The sequence below is a fragment of the Notechis scutatus genome, chromosome 3 (genome assembly GCF_049901735.1).
Source record: "Notechis scutatus isolate UNSWTSFEM ecotype Mainland chromosome 3, rNotScu1.2, whole genome shotgun sequence".
Lineage (NCBI taxonomy): Eukaryota > Metazoa > Chordata > Lepidosauria > Squamata > Elapidae > Notechis > Notechis scutatus.
The window spans coordinates 178,941,424-178,958,768 of NC_142011.1; the positions used below are offsets into that span (position 1 = coordinate 178,941,424).

The following is a 17,345-nucleotide window of genomic DNA, read 5'->3' on the forward strand; positions in this document are numbered from 1 at the left end:
AAATGCTGGAATTTTAAACACTCTGATAAGTAATTATTTCCGTTATTTCCAGTGTTGGATTACTTAATGCAGCACAGTAGACATAACTGATTTTCTCTTCCGAAAACATTGTTATATTTTTGTTTCACTACAATAAGAGCAAAAGCTAACAGAAACAAATCACACATGAAAACACTTACACAAAGGCTTTTATTAAATGAAAGAATTCAGTACACTCCATGGTAACAAATCAATTTTAAGTGCATTTAAATTGCATTTATGGACATCATAACAGTCTGAATAAGGTCTTCCAACTAAGTTCAAGCAAATACAACCAAAGAAATAGCCATTAACAGTAAAACAGTTTTATGACAAGTAAAGCAAAGGCATATTTGTCACAGCCAAGAATTACAAAGCACAGCTCACTTACTGAGACTATCACTACAATGGATTTTAACAGATGGACTAATCTATTCCTAATGATAGATCTTATGTCCTATTACATCAGTAGCATATCATTTTTCTTTCCATCCTCTTTGCCCAAAAGATTAAAGATTTTAAGTTCTGCAACTCTTTGTTAGGCAGGGAAGAAAACAGGACACACACACACACAAATGTAAACGTGTTGTGGTCTCTAGTTTGGAAAGCTCATTCAGAGAAAATAGACTGCATGCCACAAGAAAGTGCTTTTTACCTGGTACTATTCAGTAGGGCCAGCTTAAAACCTAAAATTCTGCTTTCAAAAACAATGGTGAGATTTACATCCGAGCAGAACTACCCATTTCTGGGATAAAATAGCTGTAAAATATTTTAGTCGTCCCATAAAGCCATTTAAATCAGTTCATAAAGCAATACAAAACACTTTATTTCCTTGGAGAACAGTGAAAAAACACTAAACATTTAACCATATGAATCTATTTATATATCTATTTATAATTTACATATATTATATACACACACAAAATGCACAATATACCAAAAGCTGGCAAAGCACTTCAAACGGTTGGTTCCCCCACCCCTAACTCAAGATTCTGAGACCTGAACTAGTTTTATTTTTGCATGTACAGCCTGATAGGAAACCAAGACGTAGTAATCAGAATATCTGTATTTGATTAAAAATTATATAAAAAAGACAGAACATTTCTTTTTCAAATAACCTTCTAAATATATATGAAAAGTATCCAGTATTTCCATTAGTGCCAAAGTTGGAAGCTCTCTTTCAAATATTTATAAAGTGAATTTTTCCATATTAAACAGATAAGAAACTCTCCTGAAAGATAACTCACTTTCCTTATATTCTTTGGATGGAGTTCCACTGATTCCAATGAAAGGGAAACCCCAGAGATATGACACAGCCTTGCAAGCTTTGAAACATACCACAAGTTTGCAGCATTCATACCGAGTAGTTGCCATCTGTCCTCATGTCGTACTGGAGGTAGGCTGCTGTTATCCCAAGATAGATTTTTTTAAAAACTTAATACTACTTAATCACTTCCAGTCTTTCCTTCGAGGTAGGCTTGAATCTAATCCAAGGCCTACCTAGAAATCATTCCCCTGGCACAGGGGTAAAATATATTATGAAAGAGCCCTCTAGTGATAGTGATGTCTGCATGCTATCTCAACACCCAGCCCTTCAACAGCAAATGTGCAATGAGATTCCTCTCAGCCATCAGAAACAAATGAATTATGATGTGGAATTAGAGCCATAGTGGAATGAGATGTTTCTTCCTGTGTTGGACAGTTCCTAGGTTTCTTAAAAAGTATTTCTCAAAATCAGGTTAACAAAATATTAGATAATTGTATATAAAATAAAGCAGCATGGTAGGATTGTTGCTTAATTGAAAAATAATTACATCAGGAAAATCATTATCTCCAGGCTCCACTCTTCAAATGATTGCATTTCAACTCTCATGCTTATCTAGATACAACGCACTGACTACAAAACAATTGGCTCGAGGCATTTGAAAAGTTTAATTTGATTGAGTTTAAGGAGTGGCTCAGAGAGTTGAAGTTTCATAATCACTTTCAATTTGACAGCCATTGCAACTGGATGCACTTAAGCAGCTGACAATTCATTACAAATATTAGATAAAATCCAACCAAGATATAGAGTGCCTGGTTTTTAGAGGATTGATTTCAGCAAATATGTAAAGAAACCAACCCATGCCTCCTGGGAGGCAGGCTAAGCAGCCCAAAGAGCGCTTAATCTCTGCAAGATACTCTCTTAAGGGGTCCTGTGAGGCTAGGCTGGAATGGGCTGCCAATTCAGATTTTCTCCTGGCAGTTCCTGACTAGGGGTCTAGGGAACACCAGGGGTAATGCAAATGGCTGTATACCTCCCCATCCAGAGTCTCAAGTACATCCACAAAAAGTAGTCCAATACTTGCCTAGGAATTTCCAAATTTAAATGCATTCTATTAGAGTTGGTGGGAAGAACGGATAAAATATAGAACCGCCTACTATGCTAGCTATGGTGAAACAGCAATGATAAATAGCAGTGGAAAAGTTTTGTTACTCTTCCTGTCACAAACAGTGGAACTTAGAGCAAATTGCACCTAGACTGGTATGTATTTAATTATTCTTAGTTATATTATCTTAAAACAAAATGCCACACCTAGGCCTTTTCTGCTTGGAAGCTAACTTTGGGTAAGTATCTCCTTAAATAGATTTTTAGACAAACGCAGAGCTGGTGCAAAACAACCATGTTAAAAATGAAAATATATGATGTGCAGTTGCAGATACATTCATTCACAAAAACCAACACTTACTATGTATCAGATTTATCGGCGATAACACGCACTTTTTCCCCTGAAAATAGGGGGCAAATGATGTAGCGTGTTATACGCCGATATATGTTAAGAAGCCTTCGGTGAATGCTGCTGGGATCGGGATCAAGGACACAAATGAAAGAAGGGGAGGGAGGAAGCAACCGAAGCCTGTCCTTCTCTCTGGGTCAGCTCTCTCAGTCGCTCTCTCGCTCCTCCACCAGCACAGGAAGAAACTGCTTCAAAGAAGCGGGGGCTTTTCCTGTCGCCGCGCCTGTTTCTCCCCACCCCGTCCGCCCGCCCGCCCGCCCGCAGTGCTCCGTTCTGCCTGCCTGCCTGCCTTCGTTAATGGTTGAATCGGAACAGCTTCGGCTGAGTAAAAGAGGCGAATAGTTATTATTCTCAGCGAAGCTGCTCCCAAACAACCAGAAACTAAGGCAGGCAGGCAGGCAGGCAGAATGGGACACTGTGGATTGAAGCGCGCGCGCGGGTGGGAGTGGGGGGTGAAATTTCCTCTTAAAATGAAGATGCGTGTTATACGCCTGTGCGTGTTATACGCCGATAAATACGGTAATACGTATTTGTAGAACTACATTTTGAAATATCTGCAGAAACTAACTGAATCATATTGGCTACACTTAACCTTTTAGTCTAACATGTTGAAATAACCTAAGTGCTTCTGTTTTAAGAATGTAATAATTAATATAAAATCCTCAAACCAATTTATGTGGGATTTTTGCTGAGTCTTTTAGGCATGACTCTTCGATGCTTCACCCTTTACATGTGTGTCACATGTGTGCCATGAAAAAGGGGCAGTGTTTTGCACTGTCACCATTTTTTGACCTCTTTGTACATGCTCCACGTTCCTCTGTAATATTCATTAACACTGTCAGTTTTAAATAAAAAAGCAGTTTCAGTAGGAATTATCACAAATATCCGATAGATCTGACTTTGACAAAAACCTCCTCTATATTAGAATGCACATTTGTCAACAGTAGGTCAAAAATTAGGTTCTGATTTCATAAAGTTATCAAAACTTTGGCAAAACGAGTAAAGCAAGCCATGCATGAAATATAAAGAAGAGATATGAATATAATTAGTCTTCCATATATAGAATTGTTTTTTCTATTCTACTTAACACCATCTGTATGGTCCATTGATCTTGTCAGATTCTCAACTATATGTATTTGCAGAATCCAAAATTTTCAACAAATGGACAAAAGCAGCATTGCACTCTTGCAACATAAGCCCTGCCTTTTTCAAATGTGCATTGAATGTCAAATTGTAAGTACAGAAAGAGCCAAGCTTAAATTTCAACAGTGCCATAAAGCTTTCATCACCTGTAATCCTTTGATTACTTTGCAGATACCTCTGGGTTCAACCTTGGTCCAACCTTGGTCCATGTTTATGAATCTGCCACGTCTTTCAAAAGCAAAAAAGCAACTGAACTCAGATCAGGGGTTGTGAATGTGAATTATTTTTATAAATAACTCAAGGCAACAAATATACCTAATATTTCTCCTCCTATCTTTCCCACAGCAATAACCCCATGAGATGAGTTTTAACACTAGCAAAGAATAACAACCATCCACCCAAAGTTGCTCATTTTGTATATAATAAGGACCATTAACTAGTCAAGAATGAAATGAAATGAAGCCAGTATGATCCAATAGTCCTTCCTGGCTTCACAAACAAACATTTATGAAATGGGATGTAGCTTAGAGAAGTCCTCCAGAAGTACGCTACATAGAAGGGAAAATTATTAAATATATAATATATATGATTATGTTTTTATTTAAACAATTTATTCATTTGATCAATATTAAATAAAACTAAACTTCACTATAAATTAAAATCATGGAGAATTTAATTTTTAGTTTGACCTGCTGACATATTTGTTTTGACCCTATCTCTTTTATTAGAATAACTGATCTTTGGCCTGAAAAAACATATCGTTACTGAAACTTAATGCAAAATATCATGATTTGTTTTATGTATATAATAAGATCTAATAATAATTCTTGCTAATGCTAGTTCCAAACTGATACACATTAAACATTAACAAAGATGACCTATTAGTAATGGTTTTAGTAAAAAATATTGCTGATTGGATAAAAACACATTCTTCCCTTTCTAAATTCCATGGAAGCTGCTAATAACATGATCATCTATGTCTATTAAGTTCCACAAGATTGACTCATCTAATATTGAAACTAACTTGATCTGAGGACACAATCTCTTATAAACTGATACAAATATCTCAAAGAAACCATTTCAAGAAATAACATTTTGATATTGTCCTTCATTACAATTATTCATCAGTTTACTGTACTCATACAGATAAACTACAAATCTTATTAAATCATGGAATAATGTTTGGTTTAAAGGATAGGGAATAGAAGAAAGAAATGTGATGACTCAATACATTTTAGATAATAATAATATACTAAATTATAACATAAAATAACATCAATACTTTTTAATAAAAGACATAAGAGAGGGCAGTTTGCCACTTTTTACTATCATCTGCAAATTAACACTGTGCAGTGTACAGTTATGCTTTGCTAGTTCATAGGATTTTTTAATTTCTTGCAGGAACACTAACTTTTGTGTTTTATCACTGCCAAACTAGTAGCCTACTTAAAGATCTGCCATCTTCATCACACCACAGGACATTTTAATTTCACAGCTCAGTCAAAGTTCATGAATATATACACTGAAAGTGCTTAAGGGCTATAAAGAAGCAAGCATAATCATAGCTTACAATGGGAATCCAAAATTGAAGTGAAATAATTTGTTATTTGATAACTTACAGAAGTATCTATCATAGGTACAAGCAACTAACGTTGACCAAACTGTTTGGAGATATGGAAGTTGCTCCATCATGAAGAGTATTTGATTTCCAGAGAATAACCATGGTTAATTTTTTTAAAAAATCTTAAAAGTCCTATAATCTTTAGTTAATTTATACATTTTGTAGACAAAGACTGTTTGTTGTTTCTTTCTTCAGAAAAATGGAGAAAAATCCAGAAGTAAATTCCCAAATTGAGATTAATTCACAGTGCTGATTAAACTCTAACAATGATTTTCTAGGTATAAAATTCATTTTATGATGTACATTTAGAAAAAAATTAAGGAAAGTTTAAACTAATTTCACATTGCCTAAACAGCAGTATTGGACCAAAAGCAATTTTTAACAAATAGTATAAGAATATCTGCTATTTTAACAATAATAGAGTTTCTAGCTTTTGTGTCATATGCAAATGCAAGAAAAATTTGCTGGAAATCAAAATTTGAAAGTAAAACTCTGTCTTAAAAAAAGGTTTGCAAATTGCATTTATATTCAAAAGTTAGTCACATCTTTTAGGAAAGACTATATTTTGGAAAGCTTATTACACTGATTTAAAATCATAAACGTTCAAGTCTATATAGACTTTCTAATACACACTGAATTAATATTCTTCACAGTAGCTTAAATTTAATTTCAAAAAGTTAGCCCTTTTTTGAGTAAAAACCAATATTGCACTATTTAATAAGGCAGTTCTTTTTCCTTTTGACTAAACTACTGCATATTTTAAATATTAAAATCTTCAACAGTCATAAATTAAAGCAATTAAAATATCTAATCAATTAGACTAAGTTTAAATATTTTATTTAAAAAGTCAACTCAAAGTATTACTCTTGGTTTGTCTAAATTACTTTTTTAATTTTAACTGAGGGAGAAAAATAGTATTTTGTGTCTAGAGGGCATGGTGTGATATCTAAAACAACCCAGATTGTCATGCAATATAATCCAGAAAGATCAGAAGTGCAATTTGCACATTCTAATACTCTTACAGTGTAATTGGTTGAACTCATTGTTAACCAAGAAGACCCAATTAAAGATAAACACAAGGAAGTGTTTGGCTGAATCAGAGCCTAGTAGATAAGAAGTTATTTCTTCCCTCATAAATCCATAATCCCTTAATTTGTCTGTCAATAAAATTTGGTTTTTGGAAGGTAAGTCTGCAATCTAACAATACTAAAGCACCCGCTAAATGTAAGTGGCAGGTTGCAGACTGCACACAGCATGAAAAGAGGAACAAAAGTTTAAAAAAAGCACCTGCCATTTCATCAGCTTGATGGTCATCATTGATATGCACACCCGGATACTCCAGGATCCTTTTGGAATTCAGGTAGTCCTTGACTTACAGTCATTTGCTTAGTGACTGTTTGAAGTCACAACAGCACTGAATAAACGTGATTTACAACCAATCCTCATACTCACACTTGTTGCAGCATCTCCATGATCATGGGATGAAAATACAGGTGATTGGTAACCAGCATGTTTTTACTATAGTTGCACATCCTGGGATCAGGGGGTTGCTGCTTTTGCAACCTTTCCAGCCAGTTTCCAAGAAACCAAATTGGCAGGGAAAATTGGATTCACTTAATAACCACATGATTCACTTAACAACGTGATTCGTTAACTGGGGCAAAAAAGGTCATAAAATCAGGCACAACTCACATAAACCCACCCTGCTTAACAATGGAATTATGGTTCCAATTGTGGTCATAAGTTGAAGACTACATGAATACAGAAACATCTTCCTTTTTCGACCTCTGGAAAGACTTCAATATTCATTTGCTGAAAGCAGCTCACAAAAGGAGATCTGAGTTTTGCTCAGGAAAAACAGCCATATAAAATACAGTGGCCTTGAGGTTTAAGTGTACAAAAAAACTGGCTATAAAAAGTATCCCCAAATTCAGAATTGGAATCTTTTTAAGTTCAGAAAAGTTTGTTCATGTATGATTGTGTAGCTGCATTTGATTCCAATTGTGTTTTTAATTCTATATTTTGTGATCTCAATAATAATTATGAGCACGAATGTAGTTATTCCATTAACTCAAAGAAAACACATAGAAAATACAATTACAATGCTTATTTTTCAGGATAAGAAACACCAATGAAGATTATACAGGCTGCAATCTCACCCCCCTTCCTTTTTTTCCCTAATGTCCCAAAATCTATTACCATAATAGAGCTGAAGGATCAGAAAAATCCTAATATGGCCAGGACTGACTGAACTCTGAGGAGGACAGTCAAAGATATCTGAGCATCCCACATTTATCTGCCTATATTAATCCAGGAGTTTTAAAACCACAGTTTGAGTAAGTCACAGAGGCCTATTTCTCATACAACACTTTGCCATATTGGATGCATCATATTAAACCTCAAAGAAGCCTCAGAACATTTTAATTCTAGGTATGAATGTGGTCAAAGGATATAATTGATAAACCTAGTTAGGTCCAAATATTTTAATATATAAGTAGCATTAATTTGAAAAACAATTTATTGGGCAGTAATTCTGTCAGAGATAGTGAAATAAAATGTCATTGTACTTCAAAACAGAAAGGTGTTTCTAAAATTTAATTCCCATTATTTTATGCTAATAAATATTCAGATTATTAGATTATGTCCTAATGAATTTCAGTTCTTACACTGGCTACAAATTCCTCTAATATTTCCAAATATGTAAGATTATGATACAGCTAAAATCCAATTTAACCAAACTCAAGTGAGCATTTCTCTTTAATTTTACTGAATAACTTTGGTCAAAAAATACAAACTCTGTTTACCAATCCGTTTAGTAAATCTGTATCACTATTTTCTACATTTTTCCTCTCAGAGGAAATAGAAGGTGAAACCCAATGGTATTTGTCCACCAGTAAACTGCATATAATTAATATAACTTATTTCCATTTCCCTAACAGTCAGGATTTAAACTCTTGTGTAAACAGATGTCTTCCTACATTGCTTGAGACACACTGAAGGCAGCGGTAACTATAATGGGATGCTTGTTTATTCTTCCAGAACCATCTGCCCCATTGGAAACAAAATCAGACTGTACAATATTTAAATCATTCCAAAAAAAATCCACATTGTAGATTTTTTTTAACAAATAAAGAAAATGAAGTTTTGAAATGTCAGAAATGTCCTCATTCCTTTGATTACCACAAAATATACCTTTATGTTTCTCATTGTTATTGGTTTTTATAAGAGTTAAACATGCTGACAAAAATTCTTAGTCTTTCATCTTAAGTGAATTTATAGAGGCAAAGATGATTGAGATTTATTTTAGCTAAATCTTGAATCGGGGGAAACAAAATTTGAAATTCAGAAAAATAAATCATCAAAAGCTAGAGGGAGCTGTGCAAACATATTGTATATAGTATATTCCTTTGATTGAGAGGTCAATTAAAATAATGATGCAAATAGATGATAATCTGATGACACTGGGCACAATCTAAACAGGTTTATCTGAACACACAAACCTGAATAAAAGAAAAAAAATTGCCAGCTTTTCATGTTTGATTCTAACACGATAATTATTTATACATAAAAATTATGTAGTAATATCTGTTCAAAATTATTTTGATACACAAGAAAGGAGTCTTGGATTGGACATATGAGGTTTGGCAACAGTATTCATGTTAAATGTTGGAAATGTCAAAATAGGCATGGCGAGACCTTTTCAAATTAGCCCTGAACAAAGGTTGGGAATTTATTAACTCTTTTTCTAACAAGCAGTCAAAGATAATATTTTCTGCCCTCACTCTGAAGCTGCTATACAACATCATTTATTAAAATCAGGCTAATAATAATCTCAGAATATTACCTCTGATAGAGCTTTAAAATATATATGAATACATGTTAAGAAAAATATCAGGGAAAGTTGGGAAAACATTTTGGATTTCTCAAAACCTCAGTGATATCTTATAAATAATTATGAAATAATATTTAAGTAAGCAGTAATATTTGGAAAAAAAAACTCTTATGAAATGCTAACTGCAACCCCCTTGCTTACCATGTCTCTAATTCTAATCTACAGTTCTGGTTAACACCTATTTCCTGGGTCTTTTGGTAAGTTTAAAGCCCTATTGAAATTCTCCAGCAATAAAAAGAATTTATTATGTTGCAATCAATGTTAGGAAGAACACTTACTAAGGAGAACAAGGCAAATCCCAGCAGTTCTATTGCCAAATTATGTTTGTCTCTTTATAGTACAGTTCCAACAGAATTATCTGGCAGTAATTTCATTTAAAGTATAAGCAAGCAAATCCTATCTTAGTTCAGTTGCCTTTAATCTAACTATGGGAAAAAGTTGTTCAAATATCTCTATAAAGATAAAAACCTTTCACTGTCAAAGTTGAATATACTCAATGAAAGTCTGCAGAACCAAAAATTGAGGATAAGATAGGAATAAACAACAAACGAACTTACAAAGGCTATATTGCACAGAGATTAACAATATTTGGCAAATAGTTATTATTCTATGATTATTTTTCAATCTTTAAAAATTTCTAGCCCTCAAGAATGCAGAGTTAATTAGAAAAATGTGCAATAAAATACTGAATGATCAAGTTTAAAATTCCTGTGAATGTGGAGTCTGATTATAATAACATGTATTTACTTCTGCTTTGAACATTTGAGAACATAACATAAAGTAGGAATAATAAATTTACCAATATTATTTGACATATATTATAATCTCTATCTAAATTTGAAAACATATGCAATAAATCACTTATTTCCAAGAATGACCAACCCACACATCTTAGAATAATTTTTTCCACTTCTGTCTTGGTATCTCCAGGGCATGTGATCACAATTTAAACCAACAGCTGATTCAAATAAGTTATAATTTTTTTAAAAATTGTATGGCATACATCCTGTGAAAAGAAATACCAAACTAATGGAACAAAATAGGATGATGCAAAGAAAGCCAAATGAAAGAAAATCAAATCAATGCATTCCAGACTGAACTTTTATTAAAGTAAATGCACGCATACTTTCAACGTATGAAAAGTTTAGTAATTCGTTATAGCACTGTAGTGTTCCAGGTGATTTTGAGTTTGTTTTTTCTATATCAATTTTATTAAGCTGTATTTGGTTAGCTTAAACCATTAGTCTGCTTTGCCTAATTTTGACTACAGTGGAAATCTTCTGTGCTTTCAAGCAGTCCCTTCCCTGTCTGTAGCCCTTATCATTTAGAAACCTTTAAACAGGAATGCCAGAAAATATAAAATCTATTACTTTTTTGTATGTGAAATTAGGAAAAAAATACATAAAGCCATACTTGGTATTTCCTCCAGGATGTATATTGGCCATGAAGCAGCAGATCAGCACAATTTACTGGTGAATTTTGGACAGACCATGCATGCAACCAGAGATATATTTCAATACAATTATAGGACTGCAAAATAACACATTCAAGTTAGAATACAGACATGATTATTATATGATATACTCTTTCAAAGTTAGTTGTCAGCCACCTGTAAATATTATGATCTGAAGAAATCCCTGACAAATACATTTTTTTGTTAAATAAATAGGCAAGCACATGAAACCTCAGATTTTCCTAAATCTTACTTTTGCCAAATACTGAAAGCTGGACAGTTAAAGACCAAACTTTAAAGGGGAAAAAAGTATTGATTTCATTCCTTTTTCTTATTTTCCTACCAAATCTCAAGAAAGAAATTTCCTATTCTCTAGTTATGAGTGGAATAACACGCTTCAAAATTGCGCTTTTTGAAGAATAAGAAAACTGGATGAGTATCTGATGAAAATGCTTAGTACAAGAAGCTTCTTATCAGTACGGTAGAAGTGTTTTCAACCAGATAGCCTTATTTTGGAAGACAGTTCCAGGCCTACCTGAATTGTTTTAATATTATCATAGCATTAAAGCTAACTTAAATCGTTCTAAAGTTTACATAAGAGTCATCTTTAGCTCAATATTCTGTTTTAATTAAAATTTGTGCTTTTTTATATTTATTATAGACAGATACTCTAGATAATAGTGATTTATAATATACTCCATCGGCGGTTCGTCTACCCCACCCCTTCCCCAATAAAATTTATTTCTGACTTGTCATCATACAACAGTATCAAGGGCTCCCATTCTTGCTCTTGTTTTCCCAACTTGGGATACCTATCTCATCCCACTGGAGTTAATATCAAAGGACAAAATCCACCAGGAAGGTCTTGAGCACAAGCCGTACTTATATTAATATGTGGTAGTGCTCTTATAGGAATTCCTTTATTTTAATAGGCAATCCATAGACATTATTTCCAGCAACCTATGTCCAAACTTTCTACTGATTCTCAAGCATTAGTTCAATTACACCACAGCTACAACAGTCTATCTCATAGGCCAAATGAAGATTAAATTACACTAAAGCACAAAAACCTATGAAAGTGCAAGCCAGTGTGAAGGCTTTTATTTCTGATATTGAAAGAACTTTATAACCAATGGGATTTTTTACATACAGACATCTGCTTTGCTGCACTTGTATTTTACATGTCGGGAAGTGGGAAACTAGTTTGTCCTTCTAGTTTCTATCCCGATGTGATAATTTGCTCTTTCAACTAAACTGTTAACCTAGGAATGGCATAAAAAGCAGGGGGAAAGCTGCTGGGTTGATCACATCCCTGAATTAATGTTGATGAAGTCCACTGGGCTGCCCATTAGTCTGAGCAGAGCCTTTAGCACTGTGAGATGTACAACATTTTCCAGTACTTGCTTCTAAGTTATCCTGGAACCCAAACATTGTTGGTATGTATGCTGGTTTCAATCCACGTTCATTTAAAATCAGATTCCTTTCCCATGTGTGGGGTTTTGTTGTTGTTGTTTTGCTTAGGACTGCTGGTGATTGTACCCCAACTAGCCTTCTTTGGGACAGATATAAGAGGTGCTCAGCCTTCAGGTCTGAGTTTGAGATCACTCTTAAATTTCTTGCCCCTTTAGCAAAGCATCTTTCCATTATCCCTTAAAGGACAAGCACCAGACGCTGAATCAAGACTATTCACCATAGAATTATTTACCACTTTTGGGAGAGCTGCTCTTGAGAAAAATGTAGCTTATTTCTAAAGTTTAGTGTGTCTGTGTATGCGCATATGTATTTGTGTTTCATTTACTTCATTCTAAGGAAAGTAGCATCACTCAATCTTGTCTTTAAGTGATTCCAAAGGTGAAATACTGATCATGATGTAATATGTCCTGACAGGCAAGTTGTTCAAGGTATTAAAAACAGATTTTGTTCCTGTTTTTTTAAAGAAAGATGCATATAGCTGCTCCTGATTCAAGACTTGGTAAATATTTTGTTAAGTTTTTCCTATATTGCTGCATATAGGTTTTTGAGAAGTCCTTCCCCTTGAAATGAATGTATTTGCTTTAGAGTGACAGTCTTCAACAGACGTCAGCGCTCAAGGAGGTGGGAAGAGTCGCACTGCACAGTTGCAGCAAGGGAACCTTATTATACACAACTCCGTATTGGTTCTGCGCTTCAATCAATAAACCTTTGGCAGGCCTTTTTCCAACGACAAGCTGTACACCACATGTCTCTATTCTCCATCCCATACACTTTGCGACATTTCTTGCCCTCTCCTCTAGGTTTTCTGCCAGAAAGTTGAAAGAAAAACTGTTATTAAGGTACGGTTAATGAGGTTGAAGATTGTACATGTATACACACACACATAAACATATAAAAAGAGGTAAAACAGCAGCTCAAACAATATTTAATTTAAAAAAATTATCAGCAACTAGAAAAGGCAAGCTTAAAAGTAAGTTCTTCACTCCTGTTGTAAATGTGAACAGTGTAAGGAGATAATAAATTGACTTTTACTAGTAAGAGAAGCAATTAAAAAAGAACAAAAAAGGTAAAGCACCAGCACCAGATGGATTACCTGCATTTTATAAAAAAGAAACACTGAACTGATTACAATCTTTGCAAAAAATGATGAACTCTATTTTGGAAAAGGGATCGATATTGGAAAGTTGGATAGGACAAATACTGCTTTAAAAAGGGGCAGGTTCCTACTTCATCAAAAATAAAATATTGTTCTTTTTTTTTTTTTTGCTAAAGAATGACTACAAAATGTTTGCAATGTTTCTAGCTGGAAAAAAAAAGAAAGATGTTTTGTAGGACTTCATGCATGATTAATGTGAATTTCTGCTTAAAAGACAGCTGAAAGATAATATAAGAAATATTCTTAAAATAATGTACTAGAATATTTGGAACAACATAATTAAAATCAGCCACATTGACATTTCTTGATGCAGAGAAAACAATTAACAATTTGAACTTGGTTTTTTTAATTTAAAATGTTGGAAAAATGGATTTAGAAGGTTAATTTTATTAAATGAATAAAACTGATATAGTATATACATTATAAACAGCACAAATTGTAGTTAATGGTGATTTCATTAATCCCTGTGAAATTCAAAAAGGGACAAGAGAAAATTACTGGTACCATTGGTGCTTATTTTGGCTTTGGAAGTTCTTAATAGAGATAGAAAACAAAATGAGAGAATAACCAGCACAAAGATGAAAGAAGTATATAAATTAAGGCCATCTGAAGATCATTTGGTTTTAATAGTTGAAAATTCCTTGGAAGGAACAGATATATTAATGGAAAAGCTGGCATGGTAGATGAATTTAAAATGAATAAAGACTAAAATTTTAACAAAAAATATGAGAAAGATAAAAAAGAACTGCTTGGAAAAACTAGTTTTCAGATATGAATAAAAGGTAAAACATCCAGATATACTGCAACCAATAAAATTCTGCTTATATTATTATGGGAAAAGTTGCAACTTCCACTGTTTGGAAGATTTTCTGTGATAAAAATGACTATATTACCTATGATGATGTTTTATTTCAAATAATATCAGTTGTGAAAAATGATGCACCTTTTAAACAAAGGCAAAAATATATAAAAGCCATTTGTACGGCAGAGTAAAGAACCAATGGTTAAATATAAAATTCTGCAAGACACAAAGACAAAGGAGGGCTGCGATTATCCTGTTTTAAACTATAATTTTCAGGCTGTTATTTGTTTTTTTTAAAAAAGAATAAATCTTGCTGAGAAATAAAAGAATGTTAGAAAATCATAACTTGAGGTTTCATTGGCATAGATTTTTTATGGTATAATAAAATTAGAATTCCAATAGGAAATGAAGTACATAGTTCAGGGTTGAACTGTGGAGTTTCTTGTATTCTTTGGATTATTCTGGAGACCAAAGATTACAAATATTGAATGAAAAATCATCATCTTCTTTTAATGACCTCATAATCCCTTGCGGGGTGGAGTCGGGGAAACTGAATGGAGCTGAGTGTTTACTGGCCGAATGCCCTTCCTGTCTCCAATGCGGAGTTGTATTCAGCAGATATATTCTCAATGTGCCCCAAAAGAGACATACCTGCCTTTACCTAGGATCGAACTCACAGCCTCCTGATTGTGAGGTGAGAAATCCACCTCTAGGCCACCGCACCATTAACTGAATGAAAAATACATAGGAAAAATATGCAAGAGGACATAATGAAAACATCCTTCAAGGTATGAAAAATTGTGAGGGCACTGTCAAGGAAAATTATATTTTTCTGCTAGGTAAATAAAATATGTAGTAAGAAGATGGAGTACTATAAACCTGTTACATCTTTAGAATAATATTTCTATAAAGTTTACTAATATTTTTACAAATAAAACATTCTTTTCTGCCATATCTTTCTCTTTCTATCTCTATTTCCTAGTGAGGCCTTACTAATTTTTCTTCTTTAATTTTAAAAGAGAATGAATGTGGTTTATTTTGTGATGAACTGAAAAAAATCTAATTGCCACTTGAGGATAAATTGCATTGTTAAAAATAATGTATCTGCATTTATTTTATAAAGAAATCCAGATTAAAAACAGGTTGGCCACAGAAACCCTCCACTCATCAATGAATTCACTTCATTCCAAAGTAAAGAGCCACCTACCTGAGGCCAACTGAGGCTCTAGGTGGAGATGAAAGAACAGCATGGATCTGGTGCTTTGGTTCTCCGATCCCCACATGCCGTGCGTGAGTTGGTGAAACCTAGCAAGAGAAACAAAGATGGAGTTCTAATTGCAGAATTAAAAGATACAATATGGAGAATAAAACTAAATTATCTTGTATTGAGTTTTAATCTGTGGATTCATCACCTTAATTTCATGGACTTTCTCACAATGGAGCGGAGGACTTATTACAAGGCTCCCTTCTCAATAATGCAAGGCCGAGATATGAAGGAAAAATGAATCGGAGCATCTAAGCATACAATATGCTTGGCATTCTTGCTGATCATCTGCTGCAGATATCAAGGAAAGGTTTCAATCACAAGAAAGGGTTAAATCAGGGGTCCTCAAACCTGGCAACTTTAAGACTTGTGGACTTCAACTCCCAGAATTCCTCAACCAGCATAGCTGCCTGACGAATTCTGGGAGTTGAAGTCCACAAGTCTTAAAGTTGCCAAGTTTGGAGACCTCTGGGTTAAATGAACCAAGGAAATTTGCCAGAATACATGATTGAATTAAATATATCACACTATTCCCTGCCTAGGCTTGCAAACGTTTACTTATGGACCATTTTCAAAAGCATCCAAGAAAGAAAATGTTATATTCTGTACCAGTAAATAACAACTTAGTACTCAAATTGGCTTTATTTTCCCTCTTAAGGATTCTGCTTGGAATAGATTCCTTCCCCAATTTCAATTTAAAATTAAGGTAGGGACCATGTAGACCATAGCTTCTGGAATTCTTTCCAACCTTTTCACTAGCAATGGATATGGGAAATATCTGTATTTTCTTCTATACAAAGATCAAAGTAAATAGACCATAAGGAAAAGGGGGGAAATCATAGTAAAATAATCAGCAAGCAATAAAATATGCATATGAGCCAAATCAATAAAGTTATCAAGTTATCAAGTTATCAAAATTTTAAATAGCTATAAACACCTAAACAACATTTGCAACCTTTCTAGAGGTATCTGGTGATATGTCAGTTAGGCTCCTCTTTCAAGGATATTATAGGCAATGAAACAGAATGTTGCATATTATGCATGTGTACGTACTTTCATCCCAAGCTAGTTATGGTGCAGACATTTATATTATGTATGAGGATCTAATCAGAGTGGTGCATTTTGCCTGTGTTCATATTTTTTGGGTTCTTTCTTGTTGCATCTATGTGACTACGCATATGTGCACTGGGAAAGGATGAATGCATAAAGCACTTTTTGGGGTCATGTGACCAGGAGATAGGCGGGGCCTAGATTGGAGAAAGTCACAGCATTATCTTGCTGATTGACAGACAAAGTCCCAGGTCCCTTTACATAATTTTCCACATTTCATTTTGTACGAAAAACCCCCAGAAATGGCTATAATCCTCCAAGTTGTCCCACGAAATCTCATGAAGCTTCAGGTATGTTGATCTGGCTTAATTTGAAGAATAATTGTAATTATTAAGAATGGGCTCACATGTGAATATGTAGAGCTCATAACATTAAACAAATAAAGTAATAAAGAACCCCCCTCCTGGAAAATCTTCCTGGTTTTCAAAATTTTATGTGATTATGTCCTCTCATTTAACCCTCTGCTTCCTTTTATGTTTTGGCATGGATATCTAAGTGGATATCTGATCTTGTACTTGCATTTCTGGCACTTGTTTCTACTTAACATATTCTCATTTGTGGAGTAAGAAGGGCAAAATATGCAATATAATACAAGAAGTGCTGCTGCTACTGAAGTGATAGACAGCAATGAGCTTG

At 34.0% G+C, this 17,345-nt stretch overlaps 1 protein-coding gene across 4 annotated transcripts in view; it reads right to left on the bottom strand.

Annotated features, from left to right (window-relative positions):
• Positions 1-10,535: 10,535 nt before the first annotated feature.
• The window catches only part of ZNF704 (zinc finger protein 704), a 50,684-nt gene continuing 43,874 nt past the window's right edge, over positions 10,536-17,345 (bottom strand). For 3 of the 4 annotated variants that reach the window (XM_026691360.2, XM_026691353.2, XM_087961932.1), the window contains 2 exons: positions 15,543-15,640; positions 10,541-13,182 (listed from right to left, as the gene is read on the bottom strand). In XM_026691360.2, the coding sequence (XP_026547145.1) occupies positions 13,071-13,182; positions 15,543-15,640 (210 nt within the window). In that variant the 3' untranslated portion in view covers positions 10,541-13,070. Of the gene's footprint in view, positions 13,183-15,542; positions 15,641-17,345 lie in introns of all 4 variants that reach the window. The other variant, XM_087961931.1, reaches the window with a different exon arrangement.